The sequence below is a fragment of the Canis aureus genome, chromosome 8 (genome assembly GCF_053574225.1).
Source record: "Canis aureus isolate CA01 chromosome 8, VMU_Caureus_v.1.0, whole genome shotgun sequence".
Lineage (NCBI taxonomy): Eukaryota > Metazoa > Chordata > Mammalia > Carnivora > Canidae > Canis > Canis aureus.
Window position 1 is genome coordinate 6,330,917 of NC_135618.1, and position 14,366 is coordinate 6,345,282.

At 36.3% G+C, this 14,366-nt stretch overlaps 1 protein-coding gene across 7 annotated transcripts in view; it reads right to left on the minus strand.

The window, feature by feature from the left end:
• The window catches only part of SLC44A5 (solute carrier family 44 member 5), a 344,022-nt gene that overhangs the window by 38,883 nt on the left and 290,773 nt on the right, over window positions 1–14,366 (minus strand). For all 7 annotated transcript variants that reach the window (XR_013384133.1, XM_077905063.1, XM_077905065.1 and 4 more), the window contains 4 exons: window positions 13,330–13,453; window positions 11,846–11,929; window positions 8,555–8,667; window positions 846–977 (listed from right to left, as the gene is read on the minus strand). Coding sequence is in view for 6 of the 7 variants with exons in the window: in XM_077905063.1 (XP_077761189.1) it covers window positions 846–977; window positions 8,555–8,667; window positions 11,846–11,929; window positions 13,330–13,453 (453 nt within the window). In the remaining variant the exon portion in view is untranslated. The remainder of the gene's footprint in view (window positions 1–845; window positions 978–8,554; window positions 8,668–11,845; window positions 11,930–13,329; window positions 13,454–14,366) is intronic.

Sequence of the window (14,366 nt, forward strand, 5' to 3'; positions counted from 1 at the left end):
CTGTATCCTAGTAGTATAAACAACTAAAACAGCACACTTGTGATATGACATGAGCCTGTCCTTGAAAGCCTGATGACTTCTGGGTGAAGTGGCAAAATTGAGTTTTCACATTTATGGAGATGGGACTCATACCGGGCCCCATGATGTGCCCACCAAGATACTGCTCACCTCTGAGGCTATCTCTGGACTTCTTACCAGGCCTCCTTGAAATGTGTCTTGCTTGGATCTCAATATGAAGAAGTTTTTTTTTAAAGCAACATGTAATTAGAGATTATTTTAAAATCTTGATTAAAGAACACAAAATGGTAAGATTATAATAAAACCATTTAAAAATATAAAATTAAAGCTATCTCTGAAATCATCTTGCTTTAAAAATTTTGCTAATATCACCCTTAACTAATTCAATAATCTGAACACTTCAAAAAACATAATTTTATTACTTATTATTCTAATTCCTGTAATAGTTTAAAAGTCTTGTTATGAAAAAATTGGTCATCCTTTTTCTGTTTTTAAAACAAGTTTGAAAAATTAAGCATTGTTTTTCCTTTTAAAACCCCTTTCTTGGATGTCAAGGTAATTGCTATAACCATCCACATCCAAACCATTTTAAGTAGAAGACAAGTAGTATGACATCATAGCAAAGTAATATTTTGTTAGATTACATCATAAATTCCCCTCAATGACCTTTCCATTTACTGAAGCTATTAAGATTATAGACACATTTACTTTAGTGACATTAATAATGAGTCTATTGAACAGGTTACACTAACCCAAGATTTTCTTTAGACAAAGATTTTCTTTCATTATTACTTCTTTAAGTAAACCAGTTTTTAAAATCCACTCACTAAATGCGAGCCATGTTTGTTTCAGTTGGAAGTACATGCTTAGATCAGTCTGAATCCCGAGGTCATACACAGATAAGTGAGAATTTGGCCGTCCCTGGAGATTGTTGTATTCTTGGTAACAGTGCCATATTCCTTGAAAAGGAAAGAAAAACAGACTAATATAAAATGCCATTTCCTGAAATACAAGCTATACACTTAAACACATCTATGTGAAATTGAACAGCATGGTCATTTCTACAAAGGCAAGATTCATATTTACATAGTAAGCATTTTATATACTTTTGACTAGAAACAATTTCAATGCCCATCAACAGGGACTGACTAAATTATGGTGTATTTGTATAATAGAATACTAGCTTTTCACATAAAGAGAAAGTATACTGATATTCAGTGATCACTGAGCTATTTCGTTAAGTGAAAAAAGCTAAAAGTGACATAAAAAGTGTGCTATAATTCACATATGAATCACCTCTCTATATATTTTCTTGTACTTACATAAAGTGTCCCTGGAAGGATACAGAGAAATGTATTTTTTTTTTTTTTTTTTTTTTTTTACTTTCAGGGAAGGAAACTTACTGACCAAGGAAAGAATAAGTAGGAAATTTCACTGTATAAACTTTATACCTTTTGAAATTTGAACCACATAAATATACAATTAATTTTAAAAGCAGATTTTTAAGAATCATTTAAGTTGAAAAATACTTTTGAATTAAAAAAATGTTTTTGGTGAAGTAGGTCTTGATGGAATTACCTAATGCATATTCTTATTAAAGATTGTATCCAGGCAAAGTAAATATGGACTGGCTAGATTTCCCTGAGACACTGCATTTCAGACTGTAAAATGATTTTTTTTTTTTTAAGATTTACTTATTTGAGAGAGAGAGAGAATATGAGTAGGAAGAGGGGCAGAGGGAGAGGGAGAGAATCCCAGACTCCCTGCTGAATGAGAGGCTGATGTGGGGCTCAATCTTATGACCCCAAGATCATGACCTGAGCCAAAAATCAAAAGTCAGATGCTTAACTGAGTCACCCAGGCACCCCACAGACTGCACAATGAATCTTTAGATGATCTAGATAAAGTGGGAGTAAAAAGAAAAATAGAACTAAGGAGTTTATTTTTAGGACCAATGAGTCTGGTTTAGATCCATTGGAAATGTTTTAGTAATAATGAGAAAAACTGCTTTTTAAACTCCAATTATAAACTAATACTTTTTTTTTTTCCTAGATAAAGATAAGGGGGTGAGGTATGTGGAGAAAGGCAAGACTAGACTAGAAGGGACATTTCTTAAAGAGATATAAGACAAGTATCTTTCAGGTCCCATTTTCCCCAATGTGTTTTTAAAAATGCTTTTGGTGGCACCTGGGTGGCTCAGTCAGTTAAGTGGCCAACTCTTGATTTTGGCTCCGTCAATCTCAGGGCATTGGATCAAGCTCTGTATTGGGCTCTGTGCTCAGCTGGGAGTTTGCTTGAGGATTCTCTCCCTCTCCCCTCCCCCTACTCACACTCTCTAAAATAAATAAATCTTTTAAAAAAAAAAGTAAAATAAAAATGCTTTGGAATATTTAATACATACAGAATTATATGTAGTTCTGTAGTAACAGATGTAGGTTTTTCTCAGGTGTAGGTTTTAAAGTATATAGTCAAATGAAACCTATGGATGCATTACCTAGTTTAAGACTTTATGATCTTAATTTTGCTCTAATTAAGCAAAATAATTTTTTTTCTTTTACCTGAGATCTTCATCCTATCATCTGCCAATTTCCACCAAAGAACAATTATTCTGAATTTTTTGCTTATCATTATCTTAACAGAAAAATTTATTGAAATCTTTGAGATTCATAGCTTGTACAAGTTTTTAAATAATTTATCCTTATAGTTCTATGAATTTTGAATATATTTTCTTAGATGCATATAATTATGTATTAGAAGCCTGTATATTTAGAATTGGTATACCTTTTAAGCAAATTAAATCCCTTCTAACTCTAATAATGAATTTTATTTCAAAAACCATTTTGTCTGATTAATATAGCAACTGCAGCTTTCTTTTGGTTAATTACTTTAAATAAATTTATATATTTATACCTCTCACCAGTTTCTTCCAACATCTCCTCCACTACCTCCCATCTCTGGCAACTACTCATCTGTTCTCTGTATCTATGAGCTTAGTTTTTAATTTTAATTTTTAATTGAAAAACAGTTGACATACAATATAAGATTGGTATAACAGCAATGTGACAATTCTATACATTATAAAACACTTATTAGGGAAAGTATAGCTACCAACTGTCCTTGTATAAAGCTATTACTATTACTATTACACTATTATTGACTATATTTTCTATGCTGTACTTTGCATCCCCATGAGTATATTTTATAACTAGAAATTTGTACCTCTTAATGTCTTTAACCTATTTCATCCATCTCCCCACCCCTCTGGAAACCACCAATTTGTTCTCTAGGAGTTTGTTTCTGTGCCTGTTTTTTAGATTCTATGTATAAGTAACATCATATGGTATTTTTCATTGTCTCACTTCATTTAGCATACTATTTCTCTAGATTCATCCATGTTGTCACAAATGGCAAGATTTCATTCTTTTTAATCCATTTTTATCACTTTCTTTATCCATTCATCCATTAGATAGTTGTTTTCATATCTTGGCTATTGTAAATAATGTTGCAATGAACATGGGGGTGCATATATCTTTTTGAATTAGTTTTTTCATTTTTTTCAGGTAAATACCCAAAAGTGGACTTTTTGAATCAGATGGTAGTTCTAATTTTTTAAGGAACCTCCATACTATTTTCCATTATGACTGAGCCAATTTACATTCCTACCAAATATGCACAAGGATTCATTTTTCTCTACATCCTTGCTAACACCAATTTCTTGTCTTTTTGATAACAGGCATTCTAACAACAGGTATGAGATGCTATCCTATTATGGTTTTGGATCTGCATTTCCCTGATGATTAGTGATGTTGAGTACCTTTCGTGTAACTGTTGACCATCCAGTAGTCTTTGAGAAAATGTCTATTCAGATTTTCTGCCTATTTATAAATTGGGTTTGATTTATTTTACTTTTTTTTGGGGGGGGGAAGGGGGCTACTGAGTTGTGTGAGTTCTTTGTATTAGCTCCTTATCAGACATCTGGTTTGCAAATATTTTCTTCCATCCAATATGTTCCTTTTTTTGATGGATTTCTTTGCTGCTCAGAAGCTTTGTAGATTACATACTTCCACTTATTTATTTTTGCTTTTTATTGCTTGTGATTTTAGATCATATTAAAAAAAAATCATTCCTAAGACCTGATAAAGGAGCTTACTGACTACATTTTCTTCTAGAAGTTTTATGGTTTCAGGTCTTATATTCAAGTTTTTAATCAATATTGAGTTAATTTTTGTGTAGGCTGTTAAGATAGTGGTACAGTTTCATTCTTTTGCATGTGGCTGTCCAGTTTTCCCCAACACGATTTATAGAAGAGACTGTTCTTTCCCATTGTATATCTTGGCTCCTTTGTGATAAATTAATTGAACCTATATGAGTAGTTTTATTTGGGGGCTCTCTGTTCTTTTTGTGACAGTATCATACTGTTTTTTAATCACTATAGCTTTGTAATATAGTTTGAAATCAGGGTATATGATACCTCCCAGTTTTGTTCTCCTTTCTCAAGGTGGCTTTGGCTTTTTGGTTTTGTGGGTTTTTTTTTTTTTTTTTTGTGGTTCCATACAAAATTTAGGATTATATGTTTTACTTCTTTTAAAAGGGCAATTGGAATTCTGATAGGGATTTCACTGGATCTTTAGATCACTTTGGCGAGTATGCAGATCTTAATATTTATTCTCCCAATCCATGAGCATAGAATATCTTTCCATTTATTTGTGTCTTCTCCAACCTCTTTTATTAAGGTCTTACAGATTTCAATACCTAGGTCTTTTACCCCTTGTTTAAATTTATTCCTAGTTATATTTTATTCTTCTGATGCAATTGTAAATGGGATTATAAATGAATAGACTGGCCAGACAGAAAATCAGTAAGGAAACCTCAGCCTTAAACAACACATTAGACCAGGTGGACTTAACAGATCTATCTAGAACATTCCATCTTAAAACAGCAGAATACACATTCTTCTCAGGTGCACATGGAACATTATCAAGGATGGATACTATGTTAAGCCACAAAATAAGTCTTAATAAATTTAGGAGGACTGAAATCATTTTAAGTATCTTCTTTGACCACAATAGTATAAATTAGAAATTAATTACATCAGAAAAACTGGAAAATTCACAAATATGTGGAGATTAAACAACATGCTACTGAACAACCAATAGATCAAGGAAGAAATCAAAAGGAAATTAAAAAATACCTTGAGACATATGAAAATGGAAATATACCATTGCAGGATACAGTAAAAGCATTTCAAGAGGGAAATTCATAAGGACACAGGCTACCTCAAGAAATAAGAAAAGTCTCAAATAACCTAACTTTATATCTCATGGAACTAGAAAAAGCACAAATGAAGCCCAAAGTTAGAAGGAGGGAAATAAAGATTAGAGTAGAAATAACTGAGAGACTAAAAAAGACAATATAGAAGATCAATGAGACTAAGAGCTGGTTCTTTTAAAAGTTAACCAAATGGATAAGTGTTTAGCTAAACTCACCAAGAAAGAGAAAACTCAAAATCAGTAATGAAAGAGGAGAGTTTACAACTGATACTACAGAAACACAAACAATCATAAGAGACTACAGTTGATCCTTAAACAGGGGGTTTAGGAATACCTACCCCCAGTGCAAAACCCCATATATAAATTTTGACTCCTTAAAAACTTAACTACTAATATCTGACTGCTGACCAGAAGCCTTACTGATACCATAAGCAGTCAATTAGCACTTAATATTAACACTTGATATTTAGTATATCTATTATATATCCTTATAATAAAGTAAGCTACAGAAAATATTAGGAAAATCATAAGGAAAATTCATTTATAGAACTGTATTTATCCAAAAACATCAGCATATAAGTGGATATATGCAGGTCAAACCCATGGTGTTCAAGGGTCAACTATACTATGAACAATTATGTGCCAACAAATTTAACTGCTTAGAAGAAATGGATAAATTCCTAGAAACATACAACTTACCAAGACCGAATCATGATAAAATAGGATATCTGAACAGGCTAATTACTAGTAAGAAGATTGAATTGGTAATCAAAAACCTCCCAACAAACAAAAGGCCAGGACCAGATAACTTCACTGGTGAATTCTACCAAAATTCAAAGAGTTAATACCATCCTTCTCAAGCTCTTCCAAAAAAGAGAAGTGGAGGGAACATTGTCATACTTCTTCTACAAGGTCAGCATTACCCTGATACCAAAAATCAGACAAGGACACCACAAGAAAATGGAACTACAGGCCAGTACCCCTGGTGAACATAGGTGTACAAATCCTCAAAATATTAGCAAACTGAATTCAACAGTACATTAAAAATATCATATATCATGATCAAGTGGGATTTATTCCAGGGATGCAAGGATGGCTCAGGATTCACAAATCAGTAGATGTGATGCACATTAATGAAAGATAAAAATCCTATGATAATCTCCACATGATTAAAAGACATGATAATCTCCATAGATGTAGGAAAAGCATTTGAGAAAATTCAGCATCTATTCCTGTGTAACAACTACAACCAAGACTGTTTACTGAACATTACATAGTAAGCAGCTTTCTAAGGACCTTATTTACATTATTTAAAAAATTATTCACAGAATCCTATTGTATAGTTGAAGAAACTACTAATTAGACTGTATACCTGCAAAGGATCACACAGTTAATATGCAATGAATCTGGGACTGTGCGTTTTCAATCTCCACATCCATGTCCGTAACCCCCACTGTTCTGTGGCTTCTCCTGTATAAATCTTAACTTGTTCTGGTCAATACGAATTGTTCCACTGATGTTCAAGGGCACTTGCCCACAAACAGCCTGGCTTTTTCTCTGCTCAGTAGGCTGCTTGCCCTAGTAAATAGACTGCTGTTAGTAGGAAATGGTTGGTTTCCCATGATATGGAGAAAATCGGTTGTCCAAGATAGTAGCAGAGGTCAGTTATACAGTATTATACTTCTCAATCTAGCTGGACATTTCCCCACCCAATGAGAGGCTTCAAGCTGACTTGCCACACCATTAATTGCTGAGCTAGTACTACCTAGGGAGTCAACAGGGAGCTGAAATTTGTTGTTTCGCCTGTAGTTGCGATATGCCAGTGATCTTTCTCCCTCTTGCCACTGTCAACTTTGCACTATAGCCAATCTCAGATTTTTCTTTCTTCTTAAGACAAGTCAATGAAATCAATACGAGACTTTACTGTCTTTCCCTTCTTGATGACAATAAAAGAGTGACTGAATCACATGCCCAGGCTCTGTAGTGTAAAGGGCAGAGTTTATTTTGGGCTCCAAGCAGAAACATACACAAAAGACTTTTAAACAAAAAGCTTTCTTAGGAGTCTTTGATTAAGGGCTAGTGGTTCTTATGCTCCTCAACCAGACTGACCCACCTTTTCACATGCAGCTGCACAGAAGCGGCAGATAAGGAAACCCTGAAGAGATAGGAAACTGTCTAGAAACCTATTGAGGATAACAGGGAGGACAGTAACAATAAACCAACACATGTTGAGTGTTTACTGTTTTTCAGATATTTTCAGATATAAGAGCTTTATATTCATTATCTCAGTTAATCCTCACAATCTTGTGAGATAGAAATACATACCATGACTGTGCTGATGTTACAGATAAGGAAACTGGGTCTTCTAATCATTAGGAAGCGTTTCCAAAGTTCCTCAGTTATATGTGATGGAGCTGGGATTAGAATTCAGTCTAACTACAGAACCTGGGGAATTCAACTGTATTCTTATATTGATATGTGTAAAACTCTTCCTTGAGTGGCAAAAATAGGAAATTGCTGTTCTTGGTGTCTTGGCTACCATGAAACGATTTTCAATCCAAATGGTATTGTAGGAGGATTTATTCTGGAATAGAGACCTCTCAAAAATTCATCTATTGGCCTTTATGCCTATTAGAACTATGACGGGAGCTGCCATAAATGCTATACTCTTCCTGGGGGGAAACTTTAGCTCCTTCTTTGGTGTTCACACTGCACCTGTACTGCTTTTGAGGGGACTGAGCTACTGGTTAGAATGCCAACCTTGATAGAAAGGAGCTCTCCATCCAAACGTTGTAATTCAGAATACTTGCCTCTAGAGGGTGATGCCTCATTATGGAGTACTGGCCAATTACTAGAATGTGTGACAGTACCTGGATTAAAATTACTAAATTGAAAGAAAAATAGATCACACTTCTGTAATTATACAGACAGAAAAGTTAAAGGAATAAAATAAGTTTTCTGAAATGTTTTTCATTAACCTAACAGGTGTTGTTTTAGTTTTTTTACTTCCTTTTTAATGACGATAAGGCATGGGACCAAAGGTCAGTAAGAACTAGAGCATTTTGATAGCATCTTTTTCAAGATGAAGATAAAAGTTACAGAAATAATATATGTAAAATTAATTTTTCTCAATTAATATTTTGGGGGTGGGAAGTAAATAATTTAAATTCACTGCAAGTTAAGTGCTTTCTGGTAATTAAAAATGCCAACTGAAAAGAAAAGGACTATTTTGATATTTAGTGATTTTTAAGAGGGGTGATACCTACCATAACCTATAATTCCAATCACACCCACCATGAAGACCCAGAAGAGGATTCCAGCTATGAACCTCAGGAGTATCACAAACATACAACTAAGAAGCATGGCGATAGTCAGGCCTCTAGAGGAAAAAGCATACAACACACACAGGGGTCAAGTGTGTTAAACATAACAAAGTTAAAAGCAAGGCAACATTTTCTATCCAAAATATTTCTCATACTATTTTATCTGGCTATAGAAACACTTATAATATTAAAAAGTACAAATAATTGTTCCTATTAAGACTTTCATATGAAAAAGTAGGATCATCAGGAACTTCAAACCTGAGTCAATATTTGTGTACCTGGGTAAACTGAAGTCCGGCAGCAACCACTGTTCAAGGAAAAACACAATTCCTCCAACCTACAGTTTTGGCCTATCTGCCACAGTTGCCATGCCACATATATATTTTTTCCCCCTTCACATGTCTCACTAAGTGATAAATTATAAAACATATTCATGATACCAAGAGAAGGAAACTTTTTACAACACAACTATGTAGAAGTAAAGGAGAAGTCTTAGGGCAGAAAAGAAAAATAATTGCCCCACACAGTTCCTGAGTCCACGATTTTGTAGTCATTATTATGGTCCAATTATCTTTAATAATTTGTGATGTCTGACATCACCAGACATCTGTTTCAGGTCCCCAGTAATCTGGGGGGCCGCTAATTATAGAGAGCCATGATACAGCTTCTGTATCTCCTGGGCCATAGGACTTTATCAAGCAAACAGCAGCGTGACTATTTTTTTGTCTTAATGTTTTCCTGGAGTTTGACTGAGATACAAATATATCTAAGTTAAATCCATTATTGGATTCCACTAGGTAATTTCATTAAACAGAACTCATTAAGATTAGAAATTTGGATGATCCTTCCGTTAAGAACGGATACCTCCAGTGCTCTTTGTAAGTTTCCAAACTTAGAAACATAGACTGCAACATTTATTGAGCGTGTTGTTTCCAAGTATTATATTTTTTAAAAAGTCTTAATAATTACTGTCGCTAGATAGATGACAGCATTGTATCAGAGTAACTTCTTGGGTCACATTCTTGCAGAGCCTATGCTCTCAACTCCGGAAACCAGTCCCTATTAAAATCACAGATATTTTAATGCTTAAGTATTCAATATGGTTGAAGGATTATTCTGTGGCAAGGTCCAAGAGGAATATTCAAAAAAAGGTCCGGGGGGTGGGGAAGGGAGAAAAAAATAAAGCTGTTTATTCTGTGTTTTAATTCTTGTATAAAAATCTAAATAAACTAAGTCATGGCATATTAGTCTTTGGCTTTATATTTATGAGATAAATGGAGAGCAGAAGAGTTGAAAATAAAGGGAGTGTTTATGCTCTAGTGGTGTGAGCAGTGCCTGGGTAGAGAGGGTTTCAGTGTGTGTTGGGAGTGAGGTCAACAGGAAGATCTATTAATGCATAGTTTTTCAGATAATAGTCTAAAAGGACAAAATAGGGCAGCCTGGGTGGCTCAGCGGTTTAGCACTGTCTTTAGTCCAGGGCCTGATCCTGGAGACCCAGGATCAAGTCCCACGTCAGGCTCCCTGCATGGAGCCTGCTTCTCCCTCTGCCTGTGTCTCTGCCTCTCTCTCTCTGTGTCTCTATCATAAATAAATAAATCTTTTAAAAAATAAAATAAAAGGACAAAATAAAGAAGAAATATGGAAATTATCTAATGATGATGAGTCTGACAGTAGGGGAACCAGTATAACTACTGTCAAGTATAGACTGCAATCTCTGCTATGGAGAGATATCCTGAAATACTGATGCACAATGAAAATAATTATTGTGTTTAAGACAAGGCATTGAAATGAATAAAATCTCAAAAAAAAAAAAAAACTAGTTCTACAGCTCAAAAACTAGTCACTGGAATTTTATATACAATTTTGAGCTTATTAAGTACCACATAGTTATATATATCTATCTTGTTCCCCTAGTGGTTTTATAACTGTTCCTCGAATCCACATTTTCTATGCATCTTCTATGTTCCAAGGACCACACTGGAAGTTACAAAAAGAGAGAGGAGTTAGACGTAGTTACCACGGTAAAGAACCAGGTAAATAAAATACAAAATTCTAGGTGCTATACAAATGATAAGTACATATGTGTGTATAGGGGTGTGTGTGTGTGTGTGTGTGTGTGTGTGTGTGTGTGTGTGTGTGTGTAGGAGGAGGAGGAACACAGAGGGAAAAGCAATTATATCTGGAAGTCCAGAAAGACTTCATAAAAAAAAAAAATCAGCTTTTGTGTAATTTAACATTTTATTTATTTAAGAGAGAAGGCACGAGTAGGAGCAGGGGCAGGGTTGAGGAGCAGAAGGAAAGGGAGAAGTGGGGCTCTATCTCAGGACCCCCAGGATCATGACCTGAGCTAAAGGCAGATGCTTAACTGAGCCCCCCAGGCACCCCGAAAGCTGATTTTAAATGAGATGGAGTTGCCCAGGACATAGGAAGGGCGTGCTAGGAAGAAGAAGAGCATGTGCAAAACATAGGGGTTTGACAAACCAGGGATGGGTATGCTATTTGATGTGTTTAGAATATAGGGTTAATCAAATAATATGGATGGAGATGAATCTGGGAAACTAGTTGGACCGGGTTGTAAAGGGCCGTGTAACTATCTGAAGTTTTCACTTTGCTTGCTGATCACTAGGGAACCATAGATGCTTTTAAGGCATAAGAAGGGGATATAAGAGCCAGATAGTAGCAATCGCCTTAAATATATCAAACACCTGTACCTGCTCCAGCAGTCACTGCATTTCCCCCTTACCTTTCAGGAATGCAAATTCTGTATCTAAACAATTTTAATCTCCTCCTCCCTTCATATATTTTTTCCAACTCTTCGTAACTACGGTGACCTTTGATAACAGCAAACATTATGTGGAAAGAAGGTGTTATAAAGTAAGAGTGATCCCTTGGAGGTCGAGGGAAGGACAAATGAGAAAACAGACCCAGAGAAATAAGACTACAACCACTGTAACATAACAATAAGAAGCAAACGTACTATAGATGTTGTCCCCGCATGACTCGAAGTGTATTTATATAAGTACTTTTACTGGGAATTTAATGAATAAAGTTCAAATTTACATTATGACTTTTGTAACACTGGATATATTTCCAAATATCTTTGCCCCATCTTCATCCTATCTGAAAAAGAAAATGGCAGGAACTTTTATTCACAAATACAAATAGGGAATTTGAAGAAAGCATTCCACAAGGGTTAAATGGGGCTGGATAAGAAACACCAATGTTTGCACTTACATGAGAATCCAATACCAAGTTGTTGCATAATCTTCAAATATTTTCATTCCAACTGCCCTTGCATCAAGGATTTTATTGACACGACTGAATTGAAAGGAAAAAAAAAATCAATTATTTTGACTACCACTAAACAGAAATGCTCTCGTTATGATAAAAGGGGCTTTGCAAGCTGCTGTTCACAACATACTTTCAGGAACCCCCAGCCACAATATGGAGATGTCACTTTGATAGACTACAAAGGTGGCTATAGCTACACACACAGAGAACGTGGCTTTCAAGAATGGTGAACAGATCCCTTTTCAACATATGGGACATGTCCTCAATACTGCGGAAACCTCACTGTAGGAAATGAATTCAAATAAGATCAGTTTTTAGCTTACAAAATCCCTGGAGTCAAGAATGAACATCATTCTTAATTCCCTTTTTTAATCCTCTGACCGCCGTGTAGCAGGAAGGCATCGTGGGATACATACAGGGGGGGTGCACAAATCATTAGCGTCCAGTTTGATGAATTATCAAAGTGAATGCACTATGTAGCAACAACCTTGTTGTCCCTTGTCCTATGTTCCCCAGTTACAATTCCTCCTTTCTTCCCCCAAGGTAACCACAATCCTGACTTTTATGATAATAATTTTCTAGTTTTCTTTTCCAGTTTTACTCCTTACATATGCATCGCAGGATAATTTAGTTGTGCTTGTTTTTGGCCTTTTCTGTCAATGGACTTGTACTATTATTTTGTTATTTCTTTCACCTAGTTTTATATTTGGGAAATCCACCCATGGTGCTATTACATTTGAATAATCCGGACCTGAAGTATTTTGGACTGCTGAACTCTTTCAAGGAAGAGAGAGATATTTTTAGAATATCTTTATGTTTCACCTTTAATTCAACAACTGAGCTATACAAGGATATCGTGTTTGTTTGTGCACCCACGTAAGTGTATGCATCCAGGGAATTAATTATATTTCCTAATAACATGAAACATCATGATGTGTACACCAAGGGGAACAGTAAATTAACTTCCTTGTAGTAAGTACACAGACATTGATATGGTCCCGAAACAGTATTACGATGGTTATTCCTCCTTTCCGAAGGCTCTCTTCTTTTTACATTTAGCAGTTTTATTATTTTAGTCATTTTTTTGAATAGTGACTCAAAAAGCTTTTCTTTTATTGCGTTCATTCAACAAGTAAATTAAGGTCTTTCAATACGCTTACTGACCTCTCATATTTCTATACCAGTTGATAATGAAAGATTTAATAACCATTTTAGAAAACATCATTGCACTTTCTTATTCACTTCGGTTTCTCCTTTACTTGCTTTTCTTAATGAATACACACCAAGCTCTCCAATCCCCAGTGACATGTGTATTTCATAATTCTACATAATTCTTTCCCTATAACCCTTAACCTAATGGCAGCTTCAGTCTTGTGTATAATAACAGGACGCCTACAAACTCAAAATAAGAATGTAAACAAACATACTTTGCAGCTGTCCTGAGTTCTATAGCATTTCTTGTTCTTCCACTTCCATCTTCAAATGTGGTCTTATTTCCTACTGTCAACGTGCCATTGTTAGTAGCAAAGTCAGGGAAACATCTCTGGAGAACTGTAAACAAATAAAATTACAGTAATCGTTTTTTTCCTATTTCTTCCTATGGGATGGTCTCCCTTTCTTAAGCTTTCTGTTATTTATAACCAAATTCTTGTTAGACAACGTTTAAGCATATTGCTCAACACAGATAATCGCCCATTACTTGATGGTCAGAAGGTATTCTGATGGTTCTAAGACAGATGTAGGAAGCAAATATGATCATAATCTGAAACTATACTCCAAACTTGATTATTTTACACATGGTTACTCAACAAGTGGCCAATAAGTAAGATGCGCAGCACAGGTGTTAAAAGAGGAATACTGATAACATGTCTCACATGGTAAAGACATTTTAATAAAAAGGCTATTTTTGCACGTATGACTGAGCTTACTTTTTCTTTTTTAAAGATTTTAATTATTTGGGGGGGAGGAGAGAGGGGGGGAGGAGAGAGAGGGGGGAGGAGAGAGAGGGGGGAGGAGAGAGAGGGGGGAGGAGAGGGGGGAGAGGGGGGAGGAGAGGGGGAGAGGGGGAGAGGGGGAGGAGAGGGGGGAGAGGGGGAGAGGGGGGAGAGGGGGGAGAGGGGAGAGAGGGGGGAGAGGGGGAGAGGGGGGAGAGGGGGGAGAGGGGGGAGGAGAGGGGGGAGAGGGGGGAGAGGGGGAGGGGGGGGAGGAGAGGGGGGGGAGGAGAGGGGGGAGAGGGGGGGAGGAGAGGGGGGAGAGGGGGGAGAGGGGGGAGAGGGGGGAGAGGGGGGAGGAGAGGGGGGAGGAGAGAGGGGGGAGGAGAGAGGGGGGAGGAGAGAGGGGGGAAGGAGAGAGGGGGGAAGGAGAGAGGGGGGAAGGAGAGAGGGGGGAAGGAGAGAGGGGGGGAGGAGGGGGGAGGAGGGGGGGGGAGGAGGGGGGGGGAGGAGGGGGGGGAGGATGGGGGGAG